Source organism: Cygnus olor, chromosome 10, assembly GCF_009769625.2.
Source record: "Cygnus olor isolate bCygOlo1 chromosome 10, bCygOlo1.pri.v2, whole genome shotgun sequence".
In the NCBI taxonomy this organism is placed as follows: Eukaryota; Metazoa; Chordata; class Aves; order Anseriformes; family Anatidae; genus Cygnus; species Cygnus olor.
The window spans coordinates 18,434,829-18,451,704 of NC_049178.1; the positions used below are offsets into that span (position 1 = coordinate 18,434,829).

A 16,876-nucleotide genomic window follows, 5' to 3' on the forward strand; every position below is an offset into this window, starting at 1 on the left:
TTCATCGTTGTAAGTATGATCCTAGTAGAGATAACTCTGCATGTCTGTGACATTTATAGCTGAGAATGAAGTACCAGTAATGGAAAAAAAAATGTGGGACTTTCATACTGCAGTAAATCTTGACATATTATCAGCTTTAACACAAACCATTGATCATTTAATTTCAAGTGGTTTCCTTCCCACTGCTTCGAGAAGAGATTCCTCTCCTAACGATCAGGCACCTGTAACCATGAAGAAGCTAACGCTCAGAGAATGTTTTGCACCTTTCTGTCGGATATAGTCAAATATTTTCCTGGCAAATAGACACTATGGACCCATCTAGATGGGACAGCACAGCTACAGGGAGCCCCCAGGGAGGCTGGAAGCGTTCCAATGCTGGGCTCTTGTGGCAAATGCCTATCTGTACTGGGATCTACGAGGGCTACAGCCTCCTAAAGACCGGTAGTTGCTGTGAGATAAGGAGTTGTTTGTGCTTCAAAAGACACAGCAATGTTTGGAAATTTTGCTTTCATTCTGGACTGGAATAAAAAACAACCTGTCAACACCTCCTTTGAAGTGAAAACGGAAAATTGAGACAAAACAAGAATCATCATTTAAGATTAACAAAACACTTTGTTAATGTTTGGAGGTAAAACATTTTGCTTTTATATTTCTATAAATATACCATAATTGCTTATGTTATTTTGTAAAGATTATAGTATAGTCCAAAAATGTCTTAGAACCAAAATATTTTGGTCATAAATGATGCACTTTTTAAAAAAACAACTTTTTTTTTTAAAAAAAAAAAGGTCATTGATTGATCTGCTCCTGCAGAAATGTCTTTCCATGAAAGGGAGGCTGTTCCTGAATCCTTTGTTGTTCCTGAGTCCTTCTAATTACCTGCTCTACTGGTTAGGGTTGTACAAAGCTGGTGCCTTCTTGGTGTACACGCTTTTCAAAGATCTCCTTCCTGTTCTGCTTGGCTCTTCTGAAGGGCAAGTTGTTTTGAATACCAGCTTCCTCACACCTTAGGCTCCAGGTGAAAAAACAAGTCTGCTGGTAATCTGAACGATCTGTTAGTTTGTGGGGTGGTGTAAAAGCAGCCTTGTGTCCTAGGGATGTACTGGGAGGAAGGTATGAGAAAGCCAGCTTGGAACGAGTACTACACTGGCCCTGAGTTGCTGCGGGCTCTCATAGTTCCAGAGAATCAGGGGGACTTGATCCGAGTTGGTTTTGGGGCCAGCGGCTAACTTTGCTAAAGCCTGGAATATTTACCAAATGTAGCTTTTTTTTTTTTTTTTCATCTTGCTGTTGGTACTTTCAACATAAAAACCCAACTCCCACAAATACAATTTTGTTTTCAGCCTTTTCTAGATTTCAAGCACCCCAATTGAGCTATTCTCATCTTTTGATATTCCCAGGCCTTCCGGATCTATTAAATGATCTTCAGCCATTTCCTCAGAGGAGGGATGTAATTTGTCTTGAAGTGGCTATGAAGTACTTTTAAATTAAATAATAAATACACAACTTTTTAATGTCATTTTTTTTTTGTATCGTGCTGGTGTTCCTGCAACTATTAACTTAATAAAAACACCCAAACCCTAACCTCCTCATGTAAATCCTATGATGTATATTGATATATAATTTTTTTCTGAAGATCTAAGTGGGTCTTGAAACAGGGTTCTTCGGATTTTCTTATGCTCACTCCTCATATTCTGCTGCATTGCACTTGATATTGAATTGCTACAGATTTTTTCAAAGCGTGCTAATCAATTTCGGTTCAAACTGAGTTAAAATACCTTACAAATTGCTGTCACACATCAGTGAATGAAATTAAGCCAGGTTAGGTCAGGAATCTCTAGATACCTAATCTAAGCTTCATTACTGAAAGTAAAGGTACCTGCTGATCGTACGTCTTACGTTGTTGCATTCAGCATTGCAACTATTGATCTGTGCCCAGGGCTTTGATGCTGTATAATTCCGTGGAAATTTTCAGGAGTGTTAGAGACCTAAAGCTCAAGAATCAGGTTTTGGTTGTTGTAAAGACCTTCCAGGGCAGTGAGGAAAAGCAGCGCACCTGAGCCCCTGCCACTGCTGCGGGCAGTAATCCTCCCTTCCCCTTCTTCCCCCGAGTGCCGCTGCTGCTTCCCCGGTGTTAGCAGTCCGGCCACGCTGCTGCACGAGAGCTGCTGATGGTGTTGAGTTAACCGTGCGAAAGGAATAGTTTTCAGTTGGCTCAATGCAAAGGAAGGAACTGGAAATGCAAGAATGCTCTTTTTGGGGAGTGCGCATTAATCTCTTAAAGATCCATCAGAACTGGCAATATTGGCTTCTGTCTTTTGTCTGCATAGTGTGACACGGTTATGTTGCTGTAACTTGGTTTCCAGTTTGTTCTAATTTCTGTTGGTATTTTAGGAAGATGAGAACATGGAAGCACATGATAATGCTATATAATTTGTATGTTACGTCTGTATTCCTTCAGTACTGATGAGTATGAACATAATTCTTATCAAATCAATGCTTGATCTGAGCTTCTCAAGTGTAAGATCTTTTTTATTTTTTTTTTTAAATGAGATTTGTCCAACTGCATCAGGCAGAACTGGATTCATAGCGCTAAGATATTAGATCCGGTCCTGCTCTCTAAAAATTCTAAAAAAATAAAATAAAATAAAAAAATCTAAAATAGGCTTTATATAAATTTAGTGCCAAAAGAAAAAATCTGGATTGGAAAATGATTTCTCATCATTCTTTTGTTATAAGTTTAAAAGCACCACATCTCCTTTGCTAACGTGAGTTTTTTCATTGTTGATTCTCAGTAAATACTCCACAAGCAGCATTGGGAATTTACACAAAATGAAATCGTGCTCTCTGTGTATGCTTTTATTACAAGGTGTGCCAAATACCTTTCAAAGAGTAATTAACACTTCTGTTTCATTAATGAAGAAACTCAGGTATGACTGCCTAACTCATTTGGTTGAGATCACACAATGTATTAATGATGAAACCACACACAAGTTTTTTTGTCTTCTAAGATTGTATTTAAATGTTTCTCCTTTGAAAATAGAAGGGAAATAATGAATTGCTGTGAATCGAAATATTTTTCAGTTAGCTGCGGGGATGTGGGTTTCAAAACATGCAGGCCTCCCCTAATGTGAGCTTCATCCTAAAATGCATTTGAAATAATCTTTGTTACCACCCAAACATGCAAAGTCATTTGTGTGCTCTCTCTGCCTTATTTCCAGAGAAATAATTATGGTTTTTATTTTGTTCCTGCTCCAGAGGAAATGATTGTCCTCTAAGAAAGAGGTAGACACTATTTGTCTATCTTTAAACATTTTCCCTGAAACACAAAACAAGCAAAAAACCCACAGTGTTTTCATTTAATTTGCAAGTCTGTGGTTAGATTTCCAAGACTTCTTGATGCCATAGTTCAATGTTTTTATTTTTTGTTTCTAAAAAAAAATCTATTTCAATGAAAATGTCTTTCCTATAGGAAACAAAAAGCTGTTGGAAGTATATACTTTGTAAAAACAGTCTTTTATTAATTCTAATGGAGGAAGGAGGGAGGAGAGGGCTGAAAAATAGAAAGCATTTTCTCTTACTGTTCCTGTGGTAAGAGAATGGAGGAGAAATGACAGGGAATATGGCTTTACTATTTATTTTCTACAAGTTGGGGAATGACACTTTTAAAAATGAAAGATTGTTGTCTCTTTGAAATAACCTTTGCACTGAAAAAGCAAGTTTTTATAGATTTATGTACACATTCTATATCAGTGAGCAGTATGGAAAAGAGGACTGAAAAAAAAAAAGACAGAAATTAGACATCTTCTGTTGTGCCAGTGCCTGCAAGGATTCAAAGGCATATTGAACTGTATAACTGAAATTTCTCCATAAACTGTTTTTCCAGGTCTTAATAAGCATTGCTTTCCACAGTCTACTGGTATCTTCAGAACATAGTCAACTTTTTAAATGATTCTGAAGAGGGCCTGATCTAGTCAAATGTCTATGCTTTGTCATTTTAATAAAAATTGCTTTCAGTCCAAAGATACTGGTAACCAGCACATTTTGTCAGTCTTCCAAAAAATTTGGTTTTGTCTGGCTAACAATAAGGAAGTGGGCATGATCTCACCAACGGCAGTGGTTTAATTAAGCTTATTGAATGGAGCTACTGCCTAAATGGCAGGCCGTTGTTCAGTGTTCCTTATGTGTCACTTGCGTATCTGTGAAAATACAAAATGTTGTCATTCTTACTTGGTAAAAATAGATTTGAAACTAGAATAGATTTGCTTTCTGGTCTGAGCAAGTGGAAAGAAAGTTCATCGATAATGAGGAGTCAATGTTAGCATACAGTTGGTTTGACTCTTGGGATTCTCTCGCACTATGAGATAAAGATCTTCCTTCAGTGTCATTCCCCAACATCTTATTTAATGTACTTTGCTATTAAATAAAATTATATGACATGTAAGTGCTACACTTCTTATAATACAAGTCCACTTTTTTCAAAACAGAAGTTAAAAGGATTGGAGTGAAACCAGAGGCACTTTTTCCCTATTGATTAAATCCTGCCAAAAGTATTATATTAACTTGTATCTCACTTTTAGAGACAAGATCTGAGAGTGGTGGCCCCTATTGGCTTTGCCTATCCTCAGAGCAGCATCTGTTACAGCACAGTGCCAATGAAATTCATAACTTGACAGCAGTGGCAGAGAAAGTTGGAGGGCTGCAAGCATGCCTACCACATCATGCAGCATTAGAATCAAATGTTCTGCTACTGCTTTTTACTTTCTGCGTGCAAAGAAGTAACTCTAAAGTGCTTAGTAAAAAGGTTGAGTGTGTTTTATTCTATTACAAAATTAGTACTTAGTTCCATGTTCCTGTGCAGAACATAGAACAAGAATTTAGATAAAGTTTTTTTTCAACTTTAGTGAAGAAATGCAATGTTTTACCAGTTTAGGACACTGTCTCCTAGGGTTTTTAAGTAGGTTGTAGAAGTGCACTGGTCTTTAAAATGTATGTTTATGCCTCTAGGCTTGTTTTGGCTGGTGGAATTCTTTAAGAGCAATCGTGCTGGGAAATGCAGTTTCTTGGGAAAAAACTGAAAATTGAGAGCACGTGACCACCTCCAAGAATTGTTACAGAGAGCAAGCTGGGCTGTGGATGTGAGCTGATGTGGTATCTGAGCGGAACTGCAGTCAGCTGGGGTATAGAAGTTATTTAAGGGAAGCTGTGTTTTAGGAAAGGTATGTTCTCCACTCTTTTGTTGTAGTTAAGGTTGCAAAGGTAAGCTATTATTTCTGCTGCTTTAATTGGACTTTGACACCTCTTTTAAAATAAAGGGGACCTCAAGGAAAAGAGCATAGAGTAACTTGTAATCTGAGTTGTATTGTCGTTTTCTATCATCAGTGTACCTGCGTGCACTTAGCACTTCTGTTTTCAGCCCAATATCCACTATTTGCTTTGAAACCTTCCCCTGTCCTGTCAACTCTTCTCAACACAGCTTTTTCCATGTTGAAGAGATTTTTCACTTGCTTACCATGTGGAGTACCAACTGATGTTTTAGGGGAGAATGTTGTTAATTCTGTAGGGAGGATATTATTGTCTAAGTATCAAAGCAGATTAATGTAGTTTCAGTTGACAAGAGACTTCTAACGCTGGAAAGGCGAGCATACCACCGAGGGTATGACGCAGAAGGAGTCACAGTAGAAGAGCTGCAAGGGCAAGATAGCCAATAATAAAACTGGTAACAGTATCCTTGTTGGCTAACTTAGGGACAAACAACTCGGTTCATTTGCCTTCTCCCTAACTCTGCCGTTACTAATTCTTTCATTGTATCTCTGTGATGAGCAAAGTGGTCAGAAGAAAAATGACAGCTAAATTCAATATGGTTTTAATGCCATCTCATGCAGTGTGCTGTTTGTTTGTCTGGCCTAGGGTTTCAGTCATCTTTATCTCTGATCATTTATTTGCTTAACAGAGTTAGTTAATGATGCTGCCTGGCTGCTAGGGAAATAGGCAACACAACAGACATAAAAGTAAGTAAAAGTGCCAAATCTTAAGTATTGTTGGGATTTTTCATGTAATTGACGTCCAGTGGGGAATACCATTTTCCTTTTTAGAAGCTGACAATTGATCCATGGCATCAAAGGGACAATTCCTTTGTAAAACACTTAGCACTTGAAAGCAGCGCTTTAGAAAGCTTTGAGCTATGGCATGTTGGTCAGAGAGAGCCCCGAAATACTAAATCTGACCTATCTGTACCTGCCCAAAGCCATTTTTGGAGTCAATAGAAGAGACTTGTCCTAAGCTCCCTGTGACAGCACAGTGCTCAAGGGCAGCAGCTCCACGCTCCTCGAGGTGCCTCGAGCGATAGGGCCCATCCCCTGCGGCTGGCTTGTTGCACTGCTGCTGCTTCTCCCTCCTTTGGACCAGAGGCCCAGGGGGCTGCAGTAACTCCCCTCTGCCTGATCAAAGCCTTCACCAAGAGCCCCAAACTTTTTGTAAGGTGTGTGTGTTTTCACAATAGTGTATGAACCAAGGATTTCGTACAGCACAGCTGTGAGTATGAAACCATAAACAACTTGGATTAGTATTTTATGTAGGCTTCCTACAGTCAGAGACCTGAAAGGTTCTTGATTTTAGAAGGCATACTTTTAATGTATGTTTCTATATGATGAAATTGCCAGCAGAGACCACTCATTCCACATCTGTGCTCATTCCTGCATGCTGAAATCAAGACAAGGCATCACAGAAAGTTGCTCGCAGCAGGGCTGTACTTGCCATGGGCACCAGGTCTGTCTTTTAGCCCTTGTGGTGGTCCCTGAGGCAGGTTGTAGTGCTGCGATGGATGCTAGCTGTGTTTCCACCCAGGGCAGCTGTGTCAGAGGCTTTCTGCTTCGTTGTTGTGCTGCACCTGAGAGGGAGGAGAAGGTGGCACGGGCCTTGACCTACAGACACCATTGGGACCCCTTCAGGCCTTAGGAGCCCCTTGGGCATTAGGATCCCTTTGGGTCGAGGCTGTGGGGTTGGAGCAGGAAACCTCTGTGCCCCCAGACCCGGCCCAGCTCTGTACCAGGATTTTACCTCACAGCAACCCACCTCAGCTGCCATACGCCTAGAAAAACAGCCGGCATTGCTCTTTGGCTACCTTACTTAAAACTTTTTTTTTTTTTTTTTTTTCAAAAATGAGCTTTCCCCTTTCCCTCCTGACACAGCCCCGCTCCCCACGGGCCTCGCCCGCAGCCCCCGGCCTCCCGCAGGGCTCCCTCCTCCCGGGGGGGCCTCGGCCTCGGTGAGGACGAAGGAGGAGCCCCCGGCAGGGCACCGGCGTGAGGTGAAGCCAGCCGGGGGCCGGTTCCCTCCCTCAGGGCCGCGGCGGCCCCGCCTGGCGGCGGCAGGAGGAGGAGGAGGAGGAGGAGGAGGAGGAAGAGGAGGGCGGGCTGGCGGGGCCGCGCACGGGGACGGCCCGGGCGCCATGTTGGAAGCTTGCTGAGCCCGGGTTGTGTGTGTGTGTGAGTGCGCGGGTGTGTAAGGGCGGGTGAGTGTGTGTGTGTGTGCGGGTGTGCGAGCGTGCGTAAGGCCGTGTGAGAGACCCGGCTCCTGCGCGGGGTGCGGCGGGGCCGCCGGAGGGCAGCGGCGCCGAGCGCGGCCGGGGAGAAGCCCAGCGCGGATCATGGATGTCGAGAGGCTGCAGGAGGCTCTGAAAGGTGCCGCCGGGGCTTGCGGCGGGGGGAGCGGGGTCCTCGCGGTGACGGGAGGCGGGAGCTGAGCCCCGGGGGAGCCCCTGCGCCTTCTCCCTTTCCCCGGGGTGAGGGCCGGGGGCTGCTCCTGGGGGGGGGGAGACGGGAGCCCAGGGGCGGCCTGTGGGGAAGGGGGGGGGCCCGACATCCTGCCCTGGAGCCCCCCACGAAGCCCCCCGGGCTGGGCGAGGGGCGCGCGGCAGCAGGGGGAGGCCGGGGGCCCCTTGCGGCTCCCCCCGACGGGCCCGGGGCTGCCCCCGCCTGGGGCCGTGCCCTGCGCCCCCCGTCCCTGTGCCCAGCCCCTCGGCACCCCCAGCCCCTCGCCCCTCGCTGGCAGCCCCCCGAGGAGACCCGGGGCCCTTCCTTCTCCGCGGGGGCCGCTCCAGAGAAGTTGCCGACCAACTTCTGCTGCTCGGATGCGCGCAGCTTCTCACGAGAATGCCGAGCACTGTATGGGCTTGGGGAGTTGGTGGAGCTGCCGGCGTTGTGAAACGTGGGGGTATTTTGGTGGGAGTTGTGCCTGTTGTTAAAGCAGTTATTGTGGTTTTTAACTGTGATTTTTTTTTTTTTGTTCTGTCCTGTCTTCTTTCTCTGTTCTTCTTGTGTCATCCTCGTGCCAACAGACTTTGAGAAGAGAGGGAAGAAGGAAGTGTGTCCAATACTGGATCAGTTTCTTTGTCATGTTGCTAAGACTGGAGAGACCATGTAAGTGTGACTTTTTGGTGATCCTCAGCTGTACCTTGTAGGATTCCTGACTTTTGAGTGAGAGGCTACCTGGATTCTCCTTTTTGTGTCTGCAGCGTGATTTTTGAGCTAAACAAGCTCACCTTGGTTCTCACACTAACTTTGGACGGGCTAGTTTCGTGTGCTGGTAGGTGGCTTTATCCGATAGAGGGGACTTTTGTGCAGGCCATGCCGGGGGTATCAGTCAGGTTTTACTGATCCTGCCCCACACAGCACAGCTGCTGCTCGCTGTGCTTGTGTGACGGGCAGGGGGGTTCAGGTGGGAAGTTAGCTGCTTGCTCTCGGGTCTGCCGTAACGCCTGCTGTGTGCAGCGGCCAACAGCACGGTCTGCGGGACCACAGGCACGGCTCAGCTGTTCCATCGCCGCTTCGTGTGACGGACACGCAGTGCTGGTCATCATCTGAGCCCCTTTGGCCAAGGGGGGAAGCGCCAGGAGGGGAGACCAGGAGGTGTTTTCTGCCGGGGAGGCACAAAACTCGCTCCCCGCTTAGTGCTGGCGCTGGTTCGCTTTCCAGCCTGCCGTGACCCTTTGCGGGGCCTTCCCCTTCCCCTCCTTTTCCCTTTCCCCTTCCCTTTCCCCCTTCCCCCCCCCCCCGCCGCGCCGTGCTCGCCCCGGGCTGCCCCGGCCCACTTCCTGCAGCTCACTATTTGGCAGGAAGAGGGCGGGCCCCGCCGGGTGCGGCGTGCGTGTGCTCACTTTGTGGCACCCGGCCTGCCTCTGCCCCCGCGGCCTGGGGCCGGGGCCGGGGACAGGGGACACGGACAGGGACACGCACAGGGCCCTGTGCCGCCTCCCCCCGCCGGGGGAGGGCTGTGCTGTGGCTCCTTCAGCCCCTCCAGTCTGTAACAGCGTTGTTTTGTTTTGCTAGCCCTGTACAATCGCTGGTTCTGAGCGAACACGGAGCCCTGAGGTGCACTTTGCTCTTGGAGCAGGAGGCTCCGGCCCGGCCGCCAGGCCTGGTGGTGTGGTGTGGTGTGGTGTGCTCCCAGCGTGCGCCTGCTCCACTGCCTCCTTTGGGTCTGTGTCACATAGAGAAATTTTATCCTGTTCTGAAGTATTTTTAAGGCTGTTTTTCTTGTTTCTGCCACCAAGACACATATTCCAAAGCAGTTTTAAAAAGTGAGTGTAAAGGAGCACGTCCTTTACAAAATTCCTCCCCAAGTGAAACTTGGAGTTTGAATAAACTTCGTTTTATTTCCATTGGGAAAATCTAGATTTTCTTAAAAATACTGTTTGATTATTACAAACTGGGGGCTTAAACCTCAACAGGAGTCAGAGGAACTCCACGCAGGCTCTGGCCTTTTGTGTTTTCAGGGTTTTCTTTGGATTTGTTTCCTTTTTTTTTTTTTTTTTTTTTTTTTTTTTTAAGTCTGTACCATTTTTGCAGCATTCTCAAACCTTTCAGTTACATTACATTGTTTCTAAAAAGCGTCAGACATGAGCATCAGCAGTGTTCAATGTAACCTGGAGACAGACATGGAAATGCTGTTCCAGTACATCTGATTTGCTTCCCATTACCTATTAAATTCTGATTCTTCAGATAATACGCTTCTGTTCTCAGTACCATGTTGTGCGTCAAAGTATCAGGAGAAAATTAGTGAAAATTAAAATGTCATTGTGGACATTCATGTAAAGACTGGTGGCTGGTAATACACATTTATAAGAGCCTGGTGTATATTTAGGCTAGTACCTCTTGACTGCTGTGATAGAAGTGTTGTAAGTGTTCCTGAATACAGACCTACTAAATGTGTCAATTTAAAATGAGCTAAATATTCTTTATTTCATGTTGTGCAAAAATAATTTTATTTAATAGAAATCCAAAACAGTAAGACAAGGATTGTCTGGGAAGCTGAAGTCTTAAGAACATGATTTGTAGTAATGTTAGTTAGGATTTTTATGAAGTTCAGAGCTCAGTTTGAAAAAAAAAAAAAAGGTGATTAAGTTGGGTAATTGCACAGTTTGCAGACTTAGTGAAAAACAATGGGTCTTATTCAGCCACAGCCTGTTCCTAGAGTAACAAACAAAAAGTACCCGCACAAGTGAGGAGCAAGGCAAATAAGGACAAGTGAAACGTGAAGTATTTTTGCTTTGAGTTATTGTTTCTGGTAGCGTCACGTAGTGCTCGTGGAGGTTCGCTCTGCTCTGTAACTTGCTCTGACGACTGCTGGTTGTGTTCTGCAGTCTCCATCCTGGGTTAAAACGCAGCGTTCTCACCCCTCATACCTCCTTCTGACGTGGTTGCGGCAGACCTTGTAAAATAATTGATAAAATCAGTTTGAAAGGATGCTAATAAAGTAAACAAACATGATTTTGAAGGTTCTCCCAGCAGAGCGATCGTGGCATGCCTAACTTGCTCGACAGACTGGAAGCACAGTCTCACTCCTGTAAGGCCATCGGGTGCCTCCCTGCCCCTGTTTGTTTCAATGTGCTTATTCATCTCCGGGAGTTAAGAACAGGTACATGCAGGTTCAGGTTAGGCTGTAATTTTACCCTTGTTTCTCTTGGCAGCGGTCTTGGCGAATACAGCCCTTGTGTCACTGCCTCACTTGTGCTTGTTCAACTGTTTATGTAGCTGCGTGGTAACCTAGAGCAGGAAAGTGCTCGCAGTTGTAAGTTTCTCCTTGGCAATGGTGCTTTTAGCAGGGATCAGTTCCCAGACCCAGCTCGCCGTGCCCGTGGTAGCTGCTATGTCAACACCGCGGCTGCCGAGGCGGTGCAGGGGAGGGACAAAGGGTGAGAGCCGTGTGAGCCAGCAACGCAACCGTGATAAGGCTCTCCAGAGTATCTTTAGTAATAAAGTCTTTTCCATTTACACTGAAGATCTGGAATAAAAATGTTGCTAAATTTGGTCACCAGCGGAAATTTGGATGTTTTGTCAGTACCTCGCAGTAAAAGCGCAATCATGCAACCACCTGTGTTAAATTCATCCACTTGGAGCCTAAGACTATCCTCTTGTGCATGGTTAACCATTCACTTAATTTGCGAGATTATGAGCAGCATTTACAAAAGCTGGTCTAAACTTCCTTTGGTATATCTCAACAGGAGCAAAAAATGGATTGCTTGACTGCTTTGCAATACTTGACTGCTTGACTACTTTGAAAGTATGGTTTCTTAACAGTTAATATGGTAAGACTTTAGCCTCAGGTGAGATGTAAAGTATATGGCTCAAACCTTTTTAATCCTGTGTTGAGTTTTAGGATATATATATATATTATTTTTTTTTTTTTTAAGGGAGTTATATATTCCTTAATTGATTTGACTTTACTAAGACATTAACATGGGTTTTCCTTGGCGAGACCAAGGAGAGCCAGGAGAGGATCATTACAATGTGTTTTTCTATAGATCGTAAAGGATCAGCATGACTTGCAAAACTGAGTAAGGGGAAGAGACGAAATTTGTTATTCTTAATACTTCACTGTATCTAAAAGACTTCTTTAGAAATAGGATATATTTTTGTGCTTTTATTTTTTGCATAAAAATTGCTTTTTATCTTTTTCTCTATTATTTCTAAGGTATAAACAGCTTTAAAAGGCGGTACAAAAATTCACAACGCTGCAATACTAGGAGCAGAATACAAAAGTGAAGTACAGTTTTTATAAAGAATTACAGAAATAGAAATGAAAATCACTTACCAGTGTCTTGCCTTTAAAATTTTCTCTTACCTTTTAGGAAGTTATCTTGGATGTAAAATCACTCTGCCCCTTCAGTAGCAAAAATCCATTCATTTTGGTTCTTCATGAAGAAGATCCAATTTGTTTCTTACTGGAATTTTCCTTTGGTTCTAAAGTTAAAAATAAAATGTAGAAAACAAATGAGATCAAATAATCATTTGTCAATTCTTTCCGAGTTTCCCCTGTTCCTGCCCTAGGGCAGGCAACTTACAAAGCGCAGTTTTAACGTCTTCCTGTAACGCAGGGTATAATACAGGTCCTTACTGACAGGGAAGGAATGCAGAAATGTGTAGTAAGGTACCAAAATACGGAGGAGGACAGTATATATGCAGAAGTGGTGAACTACCATAGTTCTGTGCTTGAGCAGAGAATACTCGGCCTGGCCAGGGCGTAAGGTGGTTGCACCAGTTTGTGCCCTGGATGCAGAATAAAGAGCCATTCAAACACACTGACTGCACATTCCTTTGTGTAGACAAATTCTTTCCTCCGAGTTTTCCTAGAAGATCTGAAATGCTAGTCCGTACCTCCTCTAAGGCTGAGGACAGAAGTTGTCACTTCACTGGTTCCCTGGAGGATCAACATAACTGCTGTTCTGCAAAGCGTCTTGGAAATACGTGTGGTTGTAGAGCGAAGAGGAGCACCTTCGGTGTTGCCGTGGAGTAGCAGAAATTGGAGAGGACTCCTGGAGGGCGGCCAGACTGACCAAGGGGAGCAAGCTCCCAAGTCAGATTGGGTTGCTCAGGTTTCATTTTCTCAGGAAGGTCTCCAGTGATGGCAGTTCCACAGCCTGCGTTTGTTGACTCGCTGTTTGACCGCTCGCCGTTTGTCCCGGTGCTCGTGGCTCCCCTCATAACCAGCTGGGATTCTCCTCGCAGCACCTGGCTTGCAGATGCACCAAGTGATGTTCAGCTCGCTGTCCCAGCACCCCGGCTCCTTCCCGTGGAGCTGTTACCTCGCTGGCACCTGCCCCTGCTGTGGCATGGCCTTACTCCATTCTAGGGGCAGGACTTCAGGTTCAGACACCCCTGACCGCTGCTCTGGGGGCCGGCTGCCCGCCGAGCCTGTAGCCGTCCGGTTCAGCTGCCGAGGTGCTGCGGGAGGCAGAGCTGCGTGTCGTGCTGAGGTCCCGTGAAGCAGAGTTCGCTGGCCTGCCCCCGGCCGCAGCGAGTGGTTCCGTCGCAGAAGGCAGGGCGCTCGCTCGGGCGTGATTTGCTGTTGCTAAATTACATAACCGTAACTGGAAGTTAGATAACCGCGGTTCTCTCCAAGATAACAGCAAAAGGCGTTTTCAGCCCTTTTGATGCTGTTTCACGTACCCTGCGTAGCAGAGTGTATTTTCTGACTGTTCCTTCTGAGTGCAGTTCTTCGACTTGGATCCCTCCAGCTTTTATTTTGTTACAGCGGTGAAATAGTTGGTCGGCTGCTGAAGAGGTTTGAGTGGAGATGGTAGCAGCGAATGCACACGGGAATAAATTCCTGCCTGCTCTCAGCTTTAGTGTTTTAGGGATGTGTTCTGACCTTTTGCGTGGTAATTTGTTACAAACATGTAAATGTTCATAGCCCTATTTCTTTTAGCTCATTTAACATGCTTAAGTCTGTTTTTTCTGTGAAGAATGTTGTTGGGCTTTATTTGACTCTCAGTTTCGTTGCTTAACATGTGAATGATAGGGTTTTCTTTTAATAGTTTGGAAATCTTGCTCTGATTTGGAGGCAAATCATTATCTAGAAATCTTTAAAAGTAGTGGGGGAATGTAATTCCTTAAGAACTTTTAAAAATGAAATAAGGCGATTCTCAGTTTCCTGCCATAATAAGCAAGCTAGTATGTTCTGAAAGGAGCCTGTGTGCCTTTGTTAGCACAGGCCTCTTCCATTTCAACAGTCATCAGTGAAGTGATAGAGGTGTGAGTAAACTTCCTTGTGTTGCTTCCTGCTATTATTCCCCACCAACTCCCACTCCACTCACACTGCGTTTTCTGCCTCGGAATCCACTCGTGCCCCCAACAGACTGGAAACCCAGTTGAAAAGCCTGCTGGTTTACCTTCAGGGACTGCGTGCTGTTGTTCTGTTTTAATTTAAATGCTGCCACTCCTTATCTGTTGGGAGTGGGGTTTGTAGTGCAAAGGTCAGACTCCCGGTGTCAGATTCGCATGGTGAACTGATCCTAACAAATTTAGTCTCTCTGTGAACTGGACATGAAAGGAGAAACGAAAGGCAAAATCCTGATGGTGCTGACTTTTTGCAGTGGCTGGGCTGTTGTAGCTGCAGATGTAACTACGTGCATGCAGGTTTTCCTTGGTGCATACGTCGTCATGTTCTTAGCGGCAGGCTTTGTGCAGGCAGTTCGCTGCTGCTTTGCACAGGAAGCCACCCCGCCGGTACTCTGCACCACTTAGCGTAGCTGCATGTGCTTTTGACCATCACCTTTAATTTTCTTCTGTTGTCCTTCTACTCAAGCTCAGTTCCACGCTCCTTATTCCTCTGTCAGTTCTTACCCTTACCTCTTAGTGCTATTTCATCACATCTGCACTGCCTCAGTTTTATCTCTGTTTTCCAGTGGGCCTCGAGTCGACCGTTCTGTGGTGGCTTTGCTCGTTGTTATTTAATGTAAGCACTTCCCCAGACCACTGGCTATTGTCCTACTCCATATTACATTTTACAGAAGCAAGGATGTTTATTTCTGGTTTGGTCCTGTAACCCATGAGCCTTGTTCTTCCTGCAGGTTTTGGGAAGGTTCCTTCTTGATGGCACCCGTTGGGAGGGAGCGAGGTGCTGGAGCCTGCAGGAGGGAGGGTGCAGAGCAGTCGGGTCGGCCCGGTGGTGTGGTGGTTTATCTGGTTTGTGCCGAAACAAGACTGATACTGCTTTTCTACAAAGCTGATGTGTCTGGCAGGTCTCGCAGGTTCAGAACTAATGGTGCCTGAAGACAGCTACAAGATTTCGGTGGTAGCCGAGGTGCAGGAGCAGCAGAGCAGCGCCCTGGTACCATGGCTGCACCTGACGAGGTTTTGTGCTTAGAAGCGGTAAAGCAGCACTGTGATGGTGCAGAAACACCTGATGGCTGTTTACCAGGCCAGACGGAGATGGCGTACGCTGTCTCGGCCTAGGCTTGGTGTGTGGGAGCCAAAGTGCCTTGCGTAGAAGTCGTTTGGGTGGCTTTTGTTCCTGGTTTTGGAAGGAATTAGTACCAGAAGCACAATTCACTTACACTACTCCCAGGCCTGAGTGAGGTCTGCGTTTTTGTGGGATGAAGCACGACCTGACAAGCACTGCGCTGCAGTGCAAAGTAGGTTCAGATCCAAAAGCGGTTGTACAGGGCGCCTTTCCTTTATCTGTTTTCTGAGCTTTAGTGCTCAATACAGTACAATTTTGATAGTAGTATCTCAGTGGGATCTGCTGCTCTTGTGAGCAGTAACCTGTGGATCTCTACACGCCGGTCATTTAAAAGTTACACTTACTGGATGAGTTACAGAATGTTTTATTTGTTCATTCTGTGCAAACTGGTGAAACTGGAACAATTTCAGTGCCCTGTATTACCAGATATGTGGAATTTAGTTTGTATGTGGACGGGGTGATGTATATGTGATTATCCAAACATTAAAGTTACGTTACTCAGAATGATTTTACTTAGGAGGCAGCTTCTATAGAGATAGTAATTTTAGGTGCAAATTCAGGAAGACATTAAAGTACACTTTGGTTGTTGCATAATAGTTTGCTTAAATTTCACTCCTGGCCTTCTGCTAAACAAGTTTATTGAGAAAGTGCAATCTCTCTCATGTTTCTGTACTCCCTGCGTCAGCTCTAGCCTACTGTCAGTGTATTGTGCCTTTGCCTGGTGGATCATTTTCTTGCAGAATATCTACTGTATGGGATGCACTCTGAATTATGCTCTGGAATTCCTGCAGAATCTCGATGATACAATGCACAGCATCACTTTCAAAGCGTGCCTTAGTGAACGTTAATCTTCAGTGAAATTTTAGTTGAAATAGAAATGAGTAAAAGCAAGGAACAATGCAAAGAATTGTTAGCGTTGACGTAATTAGGGTTGTCTAAATTTAAACAGAATGTCCAGTCGTGTTAAAGGCAGCTCTGGGCACCGTGTCAGTGGTTCTCGGGGGGCGTTTTGACACACGGACAAAGCCTGACTGCTGTTGCTGCTCTGCTCGGCCAGTGCTGCTCACATGCAGCTGCGGTTACCTGTGGAAAGCAGCTGAATGTCGGCGTTCTTGGGCTGCGTGGGACTGGCACTTGTGAGAGGGAGAAGTCAGGTACACCCCTACTGCCAGCTGCGGTGCTAGTGCCTTGGTGTTCACAGTCCTAAGGTTGGTGTGATTGTCCCTCACTTGAAGGTTAAAGAATAACAACGAAAGTTCAAAACGTGGTCACTGAAATCGTGCCTTTTTGAAGTAATTATTCCTGGGGTAGTTTGTTGTAGTAATAACAGAGTCCAAGTCTTGAAAAAAAAAAGTGACTAAGCCATAAATATGTTAATATACAGTCAGTGCTGCTTAGATGGCAGGACTTTGCTGGTTGTTGATGCTCGTCCGAAAGTCTGCATGCGGAAGGCTTGCAGCACTGTGTAGTTGGTGTGTACTTTATAGGAACATCGATATCCAAGGTAACTGTTCTACTTGTAATAAAACTTGAGATTTATAATAATTTTTTTTGAATATGTGCGTAACTGAAATTACACGAAGGAGAAATCAAAGTAAGGTAAGAATTTACACAGTGCAGAAGCCCAGTACGT

The 16,876-nt window shown here is 45.1% G+C and overlaps 1 protein-coding gene across 1 annotated transcript in view; it reads left to right on the forward strand.

The window, feature by feature from the left end:
- The first annotated feature begins 7,379 nt into the window (after positions 1 to 7,379).
- The window catches only part of PPP4R2 (protein phosphatase 4 regulatory subunit 2), a 28,782-nt gene continuing 19,285 nt past the window's right edge, over positions 7,380 to 16,876 (forward strand). Inside the window, exons 1-2 of the mRNA XM_040569286.1 lie at positions 7,380 to 7,682; positions 8,339 to 8,420. Of these exons, the coding sequence (XP_040425220.1) occupies positions 7,649 to 7,682; positions 8,339 to 8,420 (116 nt within the window). The 5' untranslated portion in view covers positions 7,380 to 7,648. The remainder of the gene's footprint in view (positions 7,683 to 8,338; positions 8,421 to 16,876) is intronic.